The sequence below is a fragment of the Chiloscyllium plagiosum genome, chromosome 9 (genome assembly GCF_004010195.1).
Source record: "Chiloscyllium plagiosum isolate BGI_BamShark_2017 chromosome 9, ASM401019v2, whole genome shotgun sequence".
In the NCBI taxonomy this organism is placed as follows: domain Eukaryota; kingdom Metazoa; phylum Chordata; class Chondrichthyes; order Orectolobiformes; family Hemiscylliidae; genus Chiloscyllium; species Chiloscyllium plagiosum.
This window is the reverse complement of record NC_057718.1, coordinates 30,219,628-30,237,415: the sequence shown is the minus strand read 5'-3', so window position 1 is coordinate 30,237,415 and position 17,788 is coordinate 30,219,628. Positions and strand designations below refer to the sequence as shown.

At 39.6% G+C, this 17,788-nt stretch overlaps 1 protein-coding gene across 1 annotated transcript in view; it reads right to left on the bottom strand.

Moving 5' to 3' along the window:
- LOC122552733 (neutral and basic amino acid transport protein rBAT-like) overlaps nt 1-7,395 on the bottom strand; it is a 29,397-nt gene extending 22,002 nt beyond the window's left edge. Inside the window, exon 1 of the mRNA XM_043695643.1 lies at nt 6,866-7,395. Coding sequence (XP_043551578.1) covers nt 6,866-7,325 — 460 coding nt within the window. The 5' untranslated portion in view covers nt 7,326-7,395. The remainder of the gene's footprint in view (nt 1-6,865) is intronic.
- Nucleotides 7,396-17,788: the final 10,393 nt, after the last annotated feature.

The window sequence follows — 17,788 nt, the reverse complement described above, 5'->3', positions numbered from 1 at the left end:
TTTCAAGTTACTAAAGACATTCTTATATTCCTTTGTTCATTCAAATTTTACAAAATAAACTTTTCAAGGAACCACCACAGTGCTGAAATTTCGAACAAATCTTTGATAAAGTTCATTTATGCTTAATTCCTACAAAATTTTGTATTTTGTCTTAGGTATGGAAAACTCCAAGATAACACTTGCTGTTTCTCTGTTACTACTTAGACTTGTCACAAGGTGTGGCCCAAATAAATCACTTTCTGTTTGGCAAATTCATTTATGGCTGAGTTTATAACCAAACTAACTTTTCGTAACTGATCAAACAATTTGTTCAAGTGTTGCAAATACTCCTCCAGGGACTGGCTGAACATAACCAAATCACCAATGCAGTTGAATAAGGCTTTGATGACCTTGTTGATTAATTTTTGATAAGTCACTGGTGTATTTTTCATTCCTTGATAAAGACCATCCAGGATTACAAAAACTAATGTTTCTTTGGCTGTGGCATCAAAGGTACGTGTCAATATCCTTGTATTTGTCAAATCTTCTTAACACATCCTCTAAATGCGGAATCAGATATGAATCTGCCTTTGTTACCATGCTGGGTTCAAGAGGGAGGATGGAAAACAAAATTGTGGCTCTAACAGCTGATCTTTTTTTTTGGTATTTTAGGTGTTGGAGGTGATTTCCTTGAATTCCAGGTGCAGTAATTACTATTTTATAATCTGTTGCATTGTTTTGGATCTTAGGGGGAAGAAAAGATCAAAACAATGGCACTTTAAAAAAGAGGAAGAGGAAATCCTGGGAATTCAAGTCAAGGTGGATCTGGTATTTCTTCTCCTGGGGTTGCCAAACTTGCCCTCTCTGGGGGAACACAAGAAGAGGTTGTGTAACATTCTTATGCACTGTGAGAGGAAGAACATTGTAATGAATTGGACTTCGGACAAACCTCCAGGTCTTATGAGATGGTGTAGGCTGGTGATGGAGCATCTCTCCCAAGACTACCTCACAAATACGGTTGCTATGTGAAGGATAGAAAGCAGGGCAAAATAACAGGGGGAGTGGCACTTTTAATAAGGAATAACATTACAGCTGTACTTAGGGAGAATATTTCTGGGGATATGTCCAGGGTTGTAATTTGAGTGGAACTGAGAAATAAGAAAGGGATGATCACCTTATTGGGATTGTAGTACAGACCACCCTATTAGTCAGCAGGAAATTGAGTAACAAATTTGTAAGGAGATCTCAGTTATCTGTAAGAATAATAGGGTGGTAAAGGTCAGGGATTTTAACTTTCCAAACATAGGCTTGGACTGCCTCAGTGTTACGGGTTTAGATGGAGAGGAATTTGTCGCCTACAAGAAAAGTTTTTGATTCAGAATGTGGATGCACCTATCAAAGAAGGTACAAAACTTGACCTACTCTTGGCAAATAAGGCAGGGAAAGTTACTGAGGTGTCAGTGGGGGCCAGTGACCATATCTCTATTAATTTTAAAATAGTGATGGATAAGGTGAAACAGGATCCAAAAGTTAAAGTTCTAAATTGGAGCAAGGCAAATTTTGACGGTATTAGGAAAGAAATTTCAAAAGTTGTTTGGGTGCAGATGTTTGTAGGCAAAGGCATGGCTGGAAAATAGGAAGCCTTCGAAAATGAGATAACAAGAGTCCAGAGACAATATATTCCTGTTAGGGTTAAAGGCAGGGCTGGTAGGTGTAGGGAATGCTGGATGACGAGAGAAATTGAGGTTTTGCCCAAGAGAAAGAAGGAAGCATATGTCAGGTATAGACAGCAGAGATCAACTAAATCCTTAGAAGAGTACAAGGCAGTAGGAGTATATTTAAGAGGGAAATCAGAAGGGCAAAAAAGGGAACACGAGATAGCTTTGACAAATAAGGTTAAGGAGAATCCAAAAGGTTTTTACAAATACATTAAGGACAAAAGGGTAAGATTGTTTTTTTTAGATTCTGGACTGTATGGAAACAGGCCATTTGGCCCAACAAGTCCACATTGACCCTCCAAAAAGTAACCAACCCAGACCCATTCCCCTATCCTATATATACCCCGACTAATGAACCAAACACAATGGGCAATTTAGCATGACCAATTCACTTGACCTGCATATCTTTGGACTGGAGAGAATAGGGCCCCTTAAAGATCAGCAAGGCAGCCTACATGAGCAACTGCAGGAGATGGGCGAGATATTAAACAAGTATTTACATCAGTGTTTACTGGGGAGAAGGACATGGAAGATACAGAATGTGGGGAAATGGATGGTGACATCTTGACAAATGTCAATATTACAGAGGAGGAGGTGTTGAGTGTCTTAAAATGCATAAAGGTAGATAAATCCCCAGGACCTGATCAGATGTACCCTAGAACTCTGTGGGAAGCTAGGCAAGTTATTGCTGAGCCCCTTGCTGAGATATTTGGATCATCGATAGTCACAGGTGAGGTGCTAGAAAACTGGAAAAGTCAGGGAACCATAAACGGGTGAGCTTGATATTAGTGGTGTGCAAGTTGGAGGAAATCCTGAGGGACAGGCAGGCAGGGACTGATTAGGGATAGTCAACATGGCTTTGCGCATGGGAAATCATGTCTAACTAACTTGATTGAGGTTTTTGAAGATGTAATGGAGAGGATTGATGAAGGCAGAGCGGTGGACCTGATCTACATGGACTTCAGTAAGGAATTTGACAAGGTTCCTCATGGTAGACTGATTAGCAAGGTTAGATCACATGGAATACAGGGAGAACTAGCCATTTGGATACAGAACTAGCTCAATGGTAGAGGGTGATGGTGGGGGGTTGCTTTTCAGACTGGAGGCCTGTGGTCAATGGTGTGGTACAAGGATCGGTGCTGGGTTCACTACATTTTGTCATTTATATAAATGATTTGAACGTGAACATAGGAGTTACAATTAGTTAGTTTGCAGATGACACCAAAATTGGAGGTGTAGTGGACAGCGAAGAAGGTTACCTCAGAGTACAACGGGATTTTGATCAAATGGACCAATGAGCTGTGGAGTGGCAGATGGTGTTTAATGTAGACAAATGTGAGGTGCTACATTTTGGAAAGGCAAATCAAGGCAGGACTTATACTTAATGATAAGATCCTGGGTGGTGTTGCTGAACAAAGAGACCTTGGAGTACAGATTCATAGTTCCTTGAAAGTGGGATCTCAGGTCAATAGGATAGTGAAGAAGGCATTTAGTATGGTTTCCTTTATTGCTCAGGGCATTGAGTATAGGGGTTGCGAGGTTATGTTGCAGCTGTACAGGACATTGGTTAGACCACTTTTGGAATATTGTGTGCAATTCTGGTCTCCATCCTGTGAGAAGGATGTTGTGAAACTTGAAAGGGTTCAGAAAAGATTTACGAGGATGTTGCCAGGGTTAGAGGATTTTAGCTATAGGTTGGAGCTGTTTTCCCTGGAGAGATAAAGGCTGAGGGGTGACCTTATAGAGGTTTATAAAATCATGAGGGGCATGGATAGGTAAATAGACAAGGTCTTTTCCCTGGGCAAAAGTGAGGACTGCAGATGCTGGAAACCAGAGTTTAGATCAGAGTAGTGCTGGAAAAACACAGCCGGTCAGGCAGCATCTGAGGAACAGGAAATTGGCATTTCGGGCAAAAGCCCTTCATCAAGAATGCCCTTCCTGATGAAAGGCTTTTGCCCGAAACATCGATTTTCATGCTCTTCGGATGCTGCCTGACCTGAAGGTCTTTTTCCTGGATTGGGGGAGTCCAGAACTAGAGAAGGCATAGATTTAGGGTGAGAGTGGAAATATTAAAAAGAGGTTTAAGGGGCAACATTTTCATGCAAAGGTTGGTGCATGTATGGAATGAGCTGACAGATGAAGTGGTGGAGGCTGGTACAATTACAACATTTAACAGGCATCTGGATGGGTATATGAATCAGGAATGTTTAGACATATATGGATGAAGTGCTGGCAAATGGGACTAGATTAATTTAGGATATCTGTTTGACATGGAAGAGTTGGACCGAAAGGTCTGTTTCAGTGCTGTACATCTTGATGACTTTGCAATAACTTCTATACAATAATCTCTTATGTTCTTATGTTCCTATGTAAATGTGATCCACGTGTTTAGACATTGTTAAAAGAGGTGACCACTTCTACTGTGACTTGATTTAATATCATTGTGCATTTTAAACTTGATCTCTTCTGTAACTTGGCCTAATTTCCATTGACTGATTTTGTATGCGTGTTGTTTCATGAGTGACACATAACCTACATGAACATTTTTTATGGCCAAAGATGTTTTCTTTCATACACAACTCAATTTCTGAATCTTTAATAGATTTAGTAAGTCACCTTAATAATTTTATGGAAAATAGCACAATATTTCATTTAACTCATCAAATACCTCCATTATCTAATCTAGTTACTGGAGGGTGAACTTTAGAATTTTCAGTTTCTGATTTATTTTCAAACCATTCTGATGTTTTTATTTTGTACTGGAACAGTTTGGCTGGGAGCATGGCAAGTTCAGGAGCACAAGTCTTCAGATGAGGCTACCAATGCGCTTTTAACCAAAGAACGTAAAAGCTTATCACATGAAAGCAAAGAAAAACAGAAATCATGTTACATTACGCAAGAAATATTTGGAATGGTCTCACTATAAATGCCAGGAAAAAAAATTCAACTCTTTTATCCCTTCCAGACACCATAATCCTTCAGCCAGTAAAAGGTAACCCTATCTCCACTTTAAAGCTCAGCTAGCACAACTAAAACCAGTTTCAGTATTCACTCATTACTCTTTCTTTAATGTTAATGTTTCTTCCTGTAACCCTTAAACAAGCTGCAACTTTAGCTTACTTGTTTCTTAACATGTGTTATTTAAACTCATATCTTTAACAGCCTTCTGTTTCTGGACCTTTTTGTTTAAGCTACTCAGATTTCTCCCTCGTCCTGCCCTGGCTGTTTTGAGGACTGATAAATAAACAGTACCTCCGTTCCTATACTCCCTTTCTTCTCTGAATGAACTTTCCTTTCAAAATGAACTTGTTCTATTTCTGTCTCCCTATATCATTAGACACCTTGTTATTAGCTAACAACCCAATTTTCTTTCTCTCTTCCATGTTTTTTTCTGATGCACTGAAGTATCAGTGGGCAGCACAGTGGCTCAGTGGTGAGCACTGTGCCTCACAACACTAGGGACTCAAGTTTGATTTCAGTCAAGGAGCAGGAGAATCAATGTTTCAGGCATAAGCCCTGCATCCTCGGATGCTGCCTGACCTGCTATGCTTTTCCAGTAACACACTCTCGACTCTGATTCCAACATCTGTAGTCCTCGCTTTATTCAAGTTTGATTCCAGTCTGTGTGGAGTTTGCACATTCTCAATATACGTAAATGGGTTTCCACTGGGGGCTCCATTTTCCTCCCACAGTCCAAAGATGTTCCGGTTAGGTGGATTGGCCATGCTAAATTGTCTGTAGTGTCCAGGAATGTGCAGGCTAGGTGGATTAGCCACGATAAGTGCTACTTATGGGAATAGGGTAGGGGGCTAGGTCTGGGTGGGATGCTCCTCGGAGGGTTGTCTTGATGGGCTGAATGGCCTCTTTCCGCACAATAGGGATCGTATGTTTCTATTCACTTCAAGGTCTTTAAAGATTGCATCTAAATGATTACAAGTAAAGCAATACTCCAGAAAATTCACATCATTCACAGAACAACTCTAAAATGAAACAAAATAACCCATGTCTTCCCCTTCACACAATGTAGAAACACAAATTAAACTTAAAGCAAAAACATCATTCCTCCATTTTTGAACTCAACTTCCCAAAGAATTATACTATGAAACTTCATCAAAACATAAATACATAATGAGTTGGGAACACAATCATGTGGAAAAACCTGAGCCACACCTGAGTGGAACCCTTCCCAATTTTATGCTTACCTCTATATTTTATCTCAATAAAATGAACATACCTCCCTTCGTGTCCACAGTCAGATTTGCTTTCTTTACAAAATATATAATGCTATAACTACATATCTATGACTAGTGACTAATGTAACTGACATCATTGAATAGAATGATTCTGAATCCAGGCCTAAATATCAGAAGTATTCCTCTCAGTGAGGAAACTCTAAAGGTGCAACTACTGTTGATTCATTGAATGTGCATTAATTATGAGGGGAAGTAGTCATTCCACTGGTGCCTTGTCTTTAATTGTTGAGTTTAGGATACAGTCAGGACAAGTTGGTCTAGACACTTGCATGCATAATATGGGCATTGCTTCAGTAGCTATTGTGGGAGCAGGCATATTACCATTTTGAGAGAGAGAAGCAAACACTTCTTCATACAATCAGAGCAGAAGTAGATAATTCAGCCCATGACACATTCAATAATATCATGGCTGATATTTTTCATGTTTCGAATTCCACATTTCTGACAACAGTTGATAATCTTTGATTCAGTTATCTAATATATATCAATCTACCTCTGCCATAAAATTTAAAGATCCTGCTTCCACTGCCTTCTGAGACATAGTTCCAAAGTTACACAACCCTCTGAGAGAAGAAAAACCCATCATCTCCATCTTGAAAGAGGAACTTATATTTTTTAAAATGTTTCCTGGTACTGGAATCACACACAAAACGAAACATCCTTTTCATATCCAGCTTTCAGGTCAAGACCATTCAGCTTCTTATATATTTCAATCACGCCACCTCACTCTTCAACACTCCAGTGGAAACAAGTCTAGTCTGTCCGACCTTTCCTCATAAAACAATTCACTCATTCCAGGAGTTAATCTAGTAAACGTCTGAATGACCTCTGATGCATTTACATTCTTTCTTAAATAAAGAGACCAAAGCTGAGCATTGCATCTGCTGTTTTTCTTCTAGAATTGTTGTTGCTTACCATTCAGGTCTCCAATACCATTCCCATCAGAATCTTTGAAGGATCGTGGGTAAATCTGGTAGATTGGACTGGCTTGCCACCAGTCCAGACACTTGGGCGACAGTGCAATGATGGTGATAGTGCAGGCTATCAGAACAATCGTGGCTGCCAGAATGAGCCAGAAAATAATTTCTCTGGGCAGCCTGTAACGTAATTGATTTGAATAGCATATTAGGACCTCTTTCGGCATTCCAGCATAGGGTCCAACTTCATAACATATGCTCACTTGGTCATTTTTGTCACTTTGTATATTCACAGCATTATCAGGCTCTTCTTTTGGTTTAGTGCCTTCACTAGATTCACTGATTTTGCAAGATCTTCTTTCCTGACTTTCATCTTCTTCAAAAGCTTGGTTGGTTTTACCTTTTATCTCTTCCAGATCCATATTCTCAAGATTGGCTTGATTTGTGTCAAAAGACATCTTAAAACTCTCGCTTTGTGATCACACTTTTTACTTGTGTAGCTACCACTCTGAACTGAATGGCGGAGGTATTATATTTTATACAGTCTCATCTGGTATCTTTGGACTTCAGACTCTTTTCAGCGCTTAACAGATGATAGTGTAAGCGGACCAAAAATCATTAACTATTTGAAAAGGATATGTTTTTTCCAAGTGTATAAGTACTATTTTCCATTTCTCAATACAATTGAAAACTTAAAATTTCATAACAATCCATGTATGATTCTTTTTTATATATAGAAATGCAAATTATTTTAAAACTAAATTTCATTTAAAGGTTAAAAAAAACTTTAAGTGCACTTAATTTATTTCCTTAGTCTGCTCTATTTTAATTATACTTCTGATATGTCATTTATACTATCAGTTTGAAATTTCTGCTAAAGTCAACACCAAATTTGCAAGATAACATTCTTGACCTTGGAAGTTAAAAGCACAGTCATAGTTTTATTAGCGTCCTCATTTGGTTTAGTACTATCACTGCATTCACTACTGTCTCATCTGTAAAGATTGTACAGTCCGTGAGTACCTTTGGAAATCATATAAGTTCTGGTAATAAGATAAACACAAACTGAGATGAAAATCCAGGTAGCAAAACTCCAGGGCCAATGGACAAATTGAGCCATTTGAACTGTTCCTACTTCTTTCTGAACAAGTGTTGATTTCTGCATCACCTCTTTGTACATTGTTCTATATCACCAAATAATTCAAGGAAATTAAAAGAAAAATACATTTTGCAAGATTTCCAAACAGTATGCACAAGGAGCAACAAACAAGTGTTTATAAAACAAAGTTGTTACTATGTGCTTGTGAATAGGCAAGTTATTTTAAAATCTTTACCAAATAATCTGAATTTATTTTGGTTCCTGCACTAACAGAGTGGCCAGGTGATTTATACAAAAGTGCCTATACCTGTATTCAGATGGGGCAGGAACGATGGGGATGAGTGAGGGGTGCAATTAGACAAGGTACATCTTGTATGTTCATTCTGTTCAATACTTCTTCACATCCTTATCTTGTTTTCACGCTTTGTTCAAACTATCATGTTAGTCATTGGGGCAATTTTAACAACTGCTGAACTACTTGTGTCAGCAGTTCTGCAATATGAAGAGACTATAAACTTTCTGCTTAACATGTGAAATACTGAACAGAAATTAAAGTACAACTGCCTGGCGACCGAGAGCCAAAGAAATAACAAACAATCAAACTGTCTTAAAATACTCACACACCAACAAAATATTAAAGAAATATTTTAAATATCTTTAAACATTCTGCAAGTCATGAAGTAAACAATAAATTCAGGGTTTATTTTGGGAAATTAAGGTATTTATGACTCATGAAAGATAAAATTCGATAGCTCCTGAAAGCAGGCAATTTATCAGCTCCAATTTGAAGTAGTGCAGGCAAAGTACAAACCTAGTGTGGCTTGTTATTTTAACTAAGTTCCGCATTCAGCCAATGCTAATCATGCTGTTCATTGCTTGGGTGTATCAGAAGAAGGCCAACACAGTGAGTGGAAAATTCCATTTAAATCTAGCCTGAGTCTCTTAAAGAGGTTGTGTAGGTGCTGACAATCATGTATAACAGTGACTCTCATTGAACAATTGAATGATGGCATGAAAAAGAAAGATGGCTTCAGATTTTTCAGACGCTGTACTCATAGCATTGTTTGAGGAGGCAAGAAGAGAAGAGATGCAGTTGTCATCTACAAATTTTGAAACATTTCCCTGCACACCAAGACGTAGATCATTAATACACATTGGGAAAGGCAAGGGTCCCAATACTGAACTCTAGGGAACTCCATTATAAATTTTCCCCAGCCCAAAAAATATCCATTGACCATTATTCTGTTTCCAATGTTGTGTTCACATTATTCCATGACTAGAACTTTCCTCATAAGATTGTTGTGTAGCACTATATTAAACACCCGGTGAAAGTTCATGTACACCACATTGTAATAGATATACAGAGTTTCCAGCACCAGACAGCAAGCAAAAACTGACACTCCTAAATTGATTGTTGGCATAATTCTTCGCAAATTCAGGATGATCATTGTTTTTCAATTGCAGAATCACATTGAATGTTAAGACTCTGTATTCAAAGTTTATAACCCCAGACTGGTTGGATATGGTCAGTCCCTTTCTTCTTACAAAGAGTTGAAGATACCTTTGTTGCAATCCCTTGTTTGATATGATCTGTCAATCTTTGGTATGTACAACTCACATATGTGGCATCATATTGATACTGAAATTCACATAACACATTACTCATTTGTATGACAGCAGAACATTTTTTTCCCAAATGGCAGCATCCTGTTAATGGCATACACCATTCATGTTGCTACTGCATAGTAGCAGCATGAAACAAATTAGCTACACAAGTTGGGTTTCAAATAGCCTACTGAACAGAGCTCAACCATGCTTCTTCTCCTTACACTGAGCATACACTCCATTGTGTTTTCTGGCACTACCACAGGATAATTGAGACAGATTTTGAACAGATCTAATATGTCAAATCCAGCAGCATGAAAATTGCATTCAATGACAACCTCTAACCTCTAGTCCTGACATTTCCTTCATTCTGCCATTACTATCAAGCTGGAAGATCAACCCTGATTATAGAGTCCTAGAATCATAGAGCTGTACTTCTTGAAACCATCCCTTTGGTGCAACTCTTCCATGCTGACCACATATCCTAAATTTTCTAGTCCCATTTGTCAGCATTTGACCCATATCCCTCTAAACTCTTCCTATTCATATACCCATCCAGATGCCTTTTAAATGTTGTAATTGTACTAGCCTCCACCACTTCTTCTGGCAGCTCATTCCATAAACGCACCACCATCTGCATGAAAAAGTTGCCCCTTTGGTCCCTTTTAAAATTCCCCTCTCACCCTAAACCTATACTCTCTAGTTTTGGACTCCCCCACCTATTTACCATATCCATGCCCTCATGATGTAATAAACCTCTACGAGGTCATGCTGCAGCCTCTGACACTCCACAGAAAATAGCCCCAGCCTATTCAGCCTTTCTCTATTGCTCAAACCTTCCAACCCCAATAACATCCTTGTAAATCTTTTCTGAACCCTTTCAAGTTTCACAACATCCTTCCAATAGCAAGGAGACCAGAACTGAATGATAAATTCCAAAAGTAGCCTAACCAGTGTCCTGTACAGCTGCAACATGGCCTCCCAACTCCTATACTCAATACACTGACCAATAAAGGCAAGCATACCAAATGCTTTCTTCACTATCCTATCTACCTGGGACTCTACTTTAAAGGAACTATGAACCTGCACTCCAAGGTGTCTGTGTTCAGCAACACAAAAAGGATCTTACCATTAAGTGTTTAATTCCTGCTCTGATTTGTCTTTCCAAAAAGCAGCACCTCATATTTATCTAAATTAAACTCCATCTGCCACTCCTTGGCTCACCAGCCCATCAGATCAAGATCACATTTTACTCTGAGGTAACCTTCTTCATCATCCACTATACTGCCATTTTTGATGTCATTTGCAAATTTACTAACCATGCCTCCTATGTTCACATCCAAATCATTTATATAACTGACAAGAAACAGTGGACCTAGCACCAATCCTTGTGGCACCAGGTCTCCAGTCTGAAAAACAACCTTCCACCACCCTCTGTCTTCTACCTTTGAGCCAGTCCTGGATCCAAATGACTAGTTCTCCCTGTGTTCCATGAGATCTAACCTTGCTAACCAGTCCACCATGAAGAACCTCGAACACCTTACGAAAGTCCATATCGATCATGTCCACTGCTCTGCCCTCATCAATCCTCTTTGTTATTTCTTCAAAACATGCAATTTACGTTAGTGAGACGTGATTTCCCACACACAAAGCCATGTCGACTATTCCTAATCAGTCCTTACCTTTCCAAATACATGTAAATCTTATCCCTCAAGATTCCCTCCAACAACTTGCCCACCACCGATGTCAGACTCACCGTCTACAGTTCCCTGGCTTGTCCTTACCACCTTTTTATAATAGTGGCACAACATTAGCTAACCTCCAGTCTTCCGGCACCTCACCTGTGACTATCAATAATACAAACATCTCAGCAAAGAGCCCAGTAATCACTTCCCTAGCTTCCCACAATGTTCCATGCTAAACCCAATTAGGTCCCAGGGATTTATCCACTTATGTGCATCTTAAAATGCCTGGCACCACCTCCTCTGTACTATGGATATTTTTCAAGATGTCGCTATTTATTTTCCCAAGTTCTCGAGCTTCCATGTCTCCTCCACAGTAAACATTGATGCAAATTACTCATTTATCTCACCCATGTTCCCCAGTTCCACTTCATAGACAGCCTTGCTGATCTTTGAAGGGCCCTATTCTCTCCCTAGTTACCATTTTGTCCTTAATGAATTTGTCGAACTCTTTGGATTCTCCTTAACTCTATTTGCCAAAGCTATTTCATGTCCCCTTTTTGCCCTCCTGATTTCCCTCTTAACTATAATTCTGCTGCATTTATCCTCTTCTAGGGATTCACTCAATCCCTACTGACTATACCTGACTATGCTTCCTTCGGTTCCTTGACCAAAAACACAATTTCTCTAGTCATCCAGCATTCCCTACACCTACCAACCTTGCCCTTCACCCTTAAGGAACATATTGTCTCTGGACTCTCTTTATCTCATTTTTGAAGTCTTCACACTTCCCAGTCGTCCCTTTACCTGCGAACGTCTGCCCCCAGTCAACGTTTGGAAGTTCTTGCCTAAATCGATCAAAATTGGCCTTCCTCTAAAACTTTAACCTTTAGATACGGCCTATCCTGTTCCATCGTTATTTGAAAACTAATAGAATTATGGTCGCTGGCCCGAAAGTGCTCCCCGACTGACACCTCAATCATTTGCCCTGCCTTATTACCCAAGAGTAGGTCCAGTTTTGCACCTTCTCTATTAGGTGCATCCATATACTGAATCAGAAAATGTTCTTGTACACGCAACAAATTCCTCTCCATCCAAAGCCCGTAACACTATGGTAGTCCCAATCTATGTTTGAAAAGTTAAAATTCCTGACCTTGATTACCCTTTTACTCTTAGAGATAACTGAGATCTCCTTACAAGTTTGCAACTCAATTTCCCATTGACTATTAGGGGGTCTATAGTACAATCCTAACAAAGTGATCATCCTTTTCTTATTTCTCAGTGTCACACTATTATGGACCTGGCCAGACCCCCTCAAAATATTTTAAGAGGTAAACCCAGACCCTAACTTTTCTTATTTTAAAGGCAGAAGTGAAGCAGATGCAACTGGTCAAAACACTTGGCTTTAAGCAAAACATGAATTCATTTAAACACTAAAGTTGAAACATGAACAAAAGAAAACAGAATTTAGAATAACTTGACTGTTGGAAAACTTAACTGACCCTATACAGCAACTTAACTAAGGAACTATTCCAATCCAGTAACATCCCATCAACACACCCTTTGACAAAAAGGTAAATTGAAGCATAGATTCTTACAGGCAGGAGAGAACAACATCCAAAGAGATTTCAGAGAGAAAAGTCAGTCAGGAAACATCTGCTGAAGCTTGCAATCTTCCTGGACTCCAGCATCTTGTGGCCACTCCCGTGCCATTATTAAACTAGGCTCTTCCTAGACCCTTCGGCAGCTCTGCTTCGACAACCTCACTAAAAAAAATCCAAAGAGAAAACAACCTTGTTTATGTGACAACATTGTCACAACCCAAATAATCTCCTCGGACAAATTCTTAGGAATATCCTTCTTAAGTACAGCAGTAATGCTATCCCTAATCAAAACCGCCACTCCCCTTCCTCTTTTGTCCCCATTTCGATCCTTCCTATAGCATCTGTACCCTGGAACGTTAAATTGTCAGTCCTGTCCATCCCTGAGCCACATTTCTGTACTTACTAGGATATCCAAGTCCCATGTTCTGAACCATGCACTGACTTCTTCTGCCTTACCTGTCAGACCTCTCACATTGAAATAAATGCAGTTTAGTTTATCAGCCCTACATTCTCTTTATTTTTCCTGCCTGCCCTAACTGGTTGCTTTTTCCTTTTCTCAACTGCACCAGTCTCAGACTGATCTTTTAACTCACTATGTCCTGGGTTGCATCACCCTGCCTCTTACTAGTTTAAATCTTACAGAGCAGCTTTTGCAAATTTCCCAATTCACTTCAGGTACAATCCATCCTTCTTGTACAGGTTGCTTCTACCTCCGAACAGATTCCAATGATCCAAAATGTGAATCCTTCTCCCCTGCACCAGCACCTCAGCCAAGCATTCATCAGCTCTATCCTCCTATTCCTAACCTCACTAGCTCATGACACCGAAAGTATTCCAGATATTACTACCCTCGAGAACCTACTTCTTAAGTTCCTGCCTAACTTGCTATTTTCTCTCCTCAGAATCTCATCCTTTACTCTTCCTCTGTCATTAGTTCCAATTTGGATAATGACCTCCTGCTGATCCCTCTCCCCTTTGAGAATATTCCACACCCTCTCTGAGATATCCTTGATCCTGGCACCATTCTGATGTCTCATTGTCAGCCGCAGATACATCTGTCTGTCCCTCTGATTGAAGAGTCCCCTATTACAATTGATCTCTTGGAACCTGACATCCCCTTGTTACAGTAGAGCCAACAGAAACTTAGCTGTTGATGCTATAATCCGCTGATAGTCCATCACTCCCTATATTTTCCAAAACAGCATATTTGTTTGAGTTGAGGATAGCCATAGAAGACTCCTGCAGTATCTGCCTACCCCTCCTATCTTTTGTAGAGGTAACCCATTTACCTGACTATATCAAAGACCGAAGGTGCTGGAAAAGATCACCAGGTTTGGCCACATCTGTGAAGAGAAATCAGAGTTGATGTTTTGGATCCGGTGACCCTTCCCCAGATGAGCCTTTCCAACAACTGTTGCTTTTGTTTCTGATTTACAGCATCTGCAGCTCTTTCAGTTTTTACCTGACTGTATCTGCGGTTTTCCTCCCTTCTTGAAAGTTCAATGAAAAATGAAGAAAATCGTAGATGCTTAAAAGTTCATGCCCCTTTGAGCATGGTTCATGTCATGAATGTGCCCGCTGAAACTATATAAGAGGCCTTTTTGTGGATCCACTGCCACAATTCTTCTTATTGGTATTAGTCTAAGTTACTGATACTATGTGGGAAAGGATTCCAGACATAAAGTGTTTGGCAGAAAGTAGGCTCAATTTTGACAAACAGAATAGATTTATTACATATTAGTTAATAGCTAATTGCATTACAGCTGATTAACATGAGAATCCATTGTAAAACCTCAGGCTTGACTAAACACTCAGAGAGGGTGTGGAATATTCTCAAAGGGGAGAGGGATCAGCAGGAGGTCATTATCCAAATTGGAACTAATGACAGAGGAAGAGTAAAGGATGAGATTCTGAGATTCTTTGACTAAAGAATACACATTAAGTTCAGTTACAGAGACTCAGCACTGAACTGGAACCAAATGAAAATACAACTAAAATATTGGCCAGTTTTTCTCAGGAAGTTTTTTTTGATATTATTGAATCAAAAAGTAGTATTACACACCTCTGAAGTGGGTGGGACTTGAACTGGGCCCCTCTGGCTCAGAGGTGGGGATATTACTATTTCACGAGGAGAAAGTGAGGTCTGCAGATGCTGGAGATCAAAGTTGAAACTTTATTGCTGGAACAGCACAGCAGGTCAGGCAGCATCCAGGGAACAGGAGATTCGACGTTTCGGGCACAGGCCTGATTCCTGAAGAAGGGCCTGTGCCCGAAACGTCGAATCTCCTGTTCCCTGGATGCTGCCTGACCTGCTGTGCTGTTCCAGCAATAAAGTTTCAACCCATATTACTATTTCACCACAACATCCCTAATAAATGGCAACTCACTTCATCAGACAAGGATTCACAGCTGCTTGTTTTCTTCGCTTTGTTTCAGCAGCTGAATCATTTTTTAAATAAATAGCACCCAACACAAAATTGAATTCATAGCAGACAAGCCACTTTATATTCTACAGAATTTTTACCACTATGCCAGCACCTCTAATGCACTCTGATATTTTTAGCCAACCTATCCATCAAGTAGGTAGGACTTGAACTTGGACCATCTAACCCAGAGTTAGGGATATTTTGACTGTGCTACAGGATCCCTATAGCATTCCCTTATATCCTGATGGATGGAGCTTATCTCATGTCAGTTATCCAATTCAGATACTAAGGTGCTTTGTACAACACAGGCCATGCCAGGAGCAGCATGAGGCACACCTCATTAAAAATGAGGTTAAAACAACCAAAGAACTGCTGCTTCTGGAAATCTGAAACAGAAGGTAAATTGGTGGAGTTAATGTTTCAGGTCTAGTGACTATTCTTCAGACCTTGGGCCGAAATCTTACTCTGTTTTCTCTCCATAGGTGCTGCCAGACCTGCAGATATTCTTCAGCAATTTGTTTTATTCCTAAAAATGAAATTTCAACCTGGTGAAGCTACAGCACAGGACTTTGTTCCATGTCAAACAATGAAAGCAGACTGAGATAGACAGAGCTAAGCATATCCAACCCAAACACTATCTGTCAGTCTACTTTTGATCAACCAAAATTAATGGAAGTTGTTGTCAATGTTGCTATCAAGTGATACATACTCAGCAGTAGTTTAGATTAGAGTCGTGCTGGAAAAGCAGAGCAGGTCAGGCAGCATCCGAGCAGCAGGAAAATCGATGTTTCAGGCAAAAGCCCTGCATCAGAATGAAGGGTAATGTCATAGCCCCTTCCCACCAGCAAAAGGTCAGTAGTAGGGATGTTTGCTGATGATTCCACAATGTTCTACACAATTTGCATCACATCAGATATTGAAACAGTCGTATGCACATGCAGCATGACCAGGACAAGATTCATATTTGGGCTGATAATTGGCCTGAACTATTTATTTCTTTGTACCACACAAGTGTCAGACAATGACCATTTCCAACAAGAGAGAATCTAACTAGCTCCCTTTGACATTCAATGCACTACCATTGTTCAATCACTGCTATCAACATTCTGCATCATCATTGAGCAGAAACTGAACTGGATCAGCCATATAAACACTGTGGCTACAACAACAGATCATAAGGTAGGAATTCCATCATGAGAAATTTATTTCCTAACTGCACAAAGTTTGTGCACAACTTACAAAGCACAAGTCAGAAATGTGACAGAATACTGTCCACCTGCCTGGATGATCACAGTTCCAGTATCACTCAAAGGACTTAACACCACCCATAAAAACACAACCTGCTTGATTAACACTCCACCCCTATCTCAAAATCCACCACCAAGACAGTGGAAATCATGTGGTCCATCTACAAGCAACTTACCTGTTAAGGCTTTTTTAACAGAATTTTCCAAACTCACAACGTTTATCACCCAGAAAGATAAGGACAGTAGATGCATGGTGCTCCATCACCTGCAAGTATCTTCCTCTTGCAAAAAATATACACTGTTCTGACTTGAAAATATATTACCATTCAATTCTTGTCGCTGGTCAAAATCATGAAACCCCATCACTAATAACACTGTCAATATACTATACAGAGGAAGGCTTATCACCACCTTCTCAAGGACAATTAGGGACAGCCTATATATGCTGGCCTCTGCCCACACTCCATGAATAAACAAAATATATAATTTTGACATTGGAGATTAAAGTGTTAAATGTATATGATAGTCTATATGCTTCTTTTACGATGGGGGTTGGAGAAATTATATTTTCCATTGAGGTGCTCAGATTCTTTGAAAGAGATTTTTTGCAAAAAGCAGCTGGCTTTCAATAAATGATCATATGGCCAAGCTGCCTGGGATTAAGCAATAAAAAACAAGTCAACCACAGAAGTTAATCATACAAGTGTGAAGATTATAGATTTGTTCTGTTCAAGCAAATTTGTTGAATTTAGAAAAGTCTGGTTGCAGAAATTCTATCAAAAGTTTAAAGTATTCAGCCATAATTGAATGGTGAAGCAGACCCGATGGGCTGAATGTCCCAGTTTCTGCTCTTCTGTCTTATGGTCTTATATCTCAGGAGCAGACACTAACTGGGAGTGCATTGATGATCCATCACTAGACTTGTAGTGGAGACGGAAGTTTTACCTTTTGCTCAATTTTCTTCTCACATCTAAAGGTGCCTGATACTGATGAAGCTAGATTTTCCTGGAACAGTTGCTAGCTGTTGTCAGAGGCTGTAGCTTGAGGAGAGCCACTTTAATTTTCGATGCTAATTTCTTATGTAAGACCTTATCAAAAGCTTTCTGAATGTCAAGTAATCTACATCCAATGGTTTCCCCTTATCAACTCTACTCGTTACATCCTTGAAAAATTCCAATAATGTGTCAAGCATGAATTCCCTTTCGTAAATGGGTGCTCATTCTATCCAATCCTGTCACAGTTTTTCAAGTATTCAGTT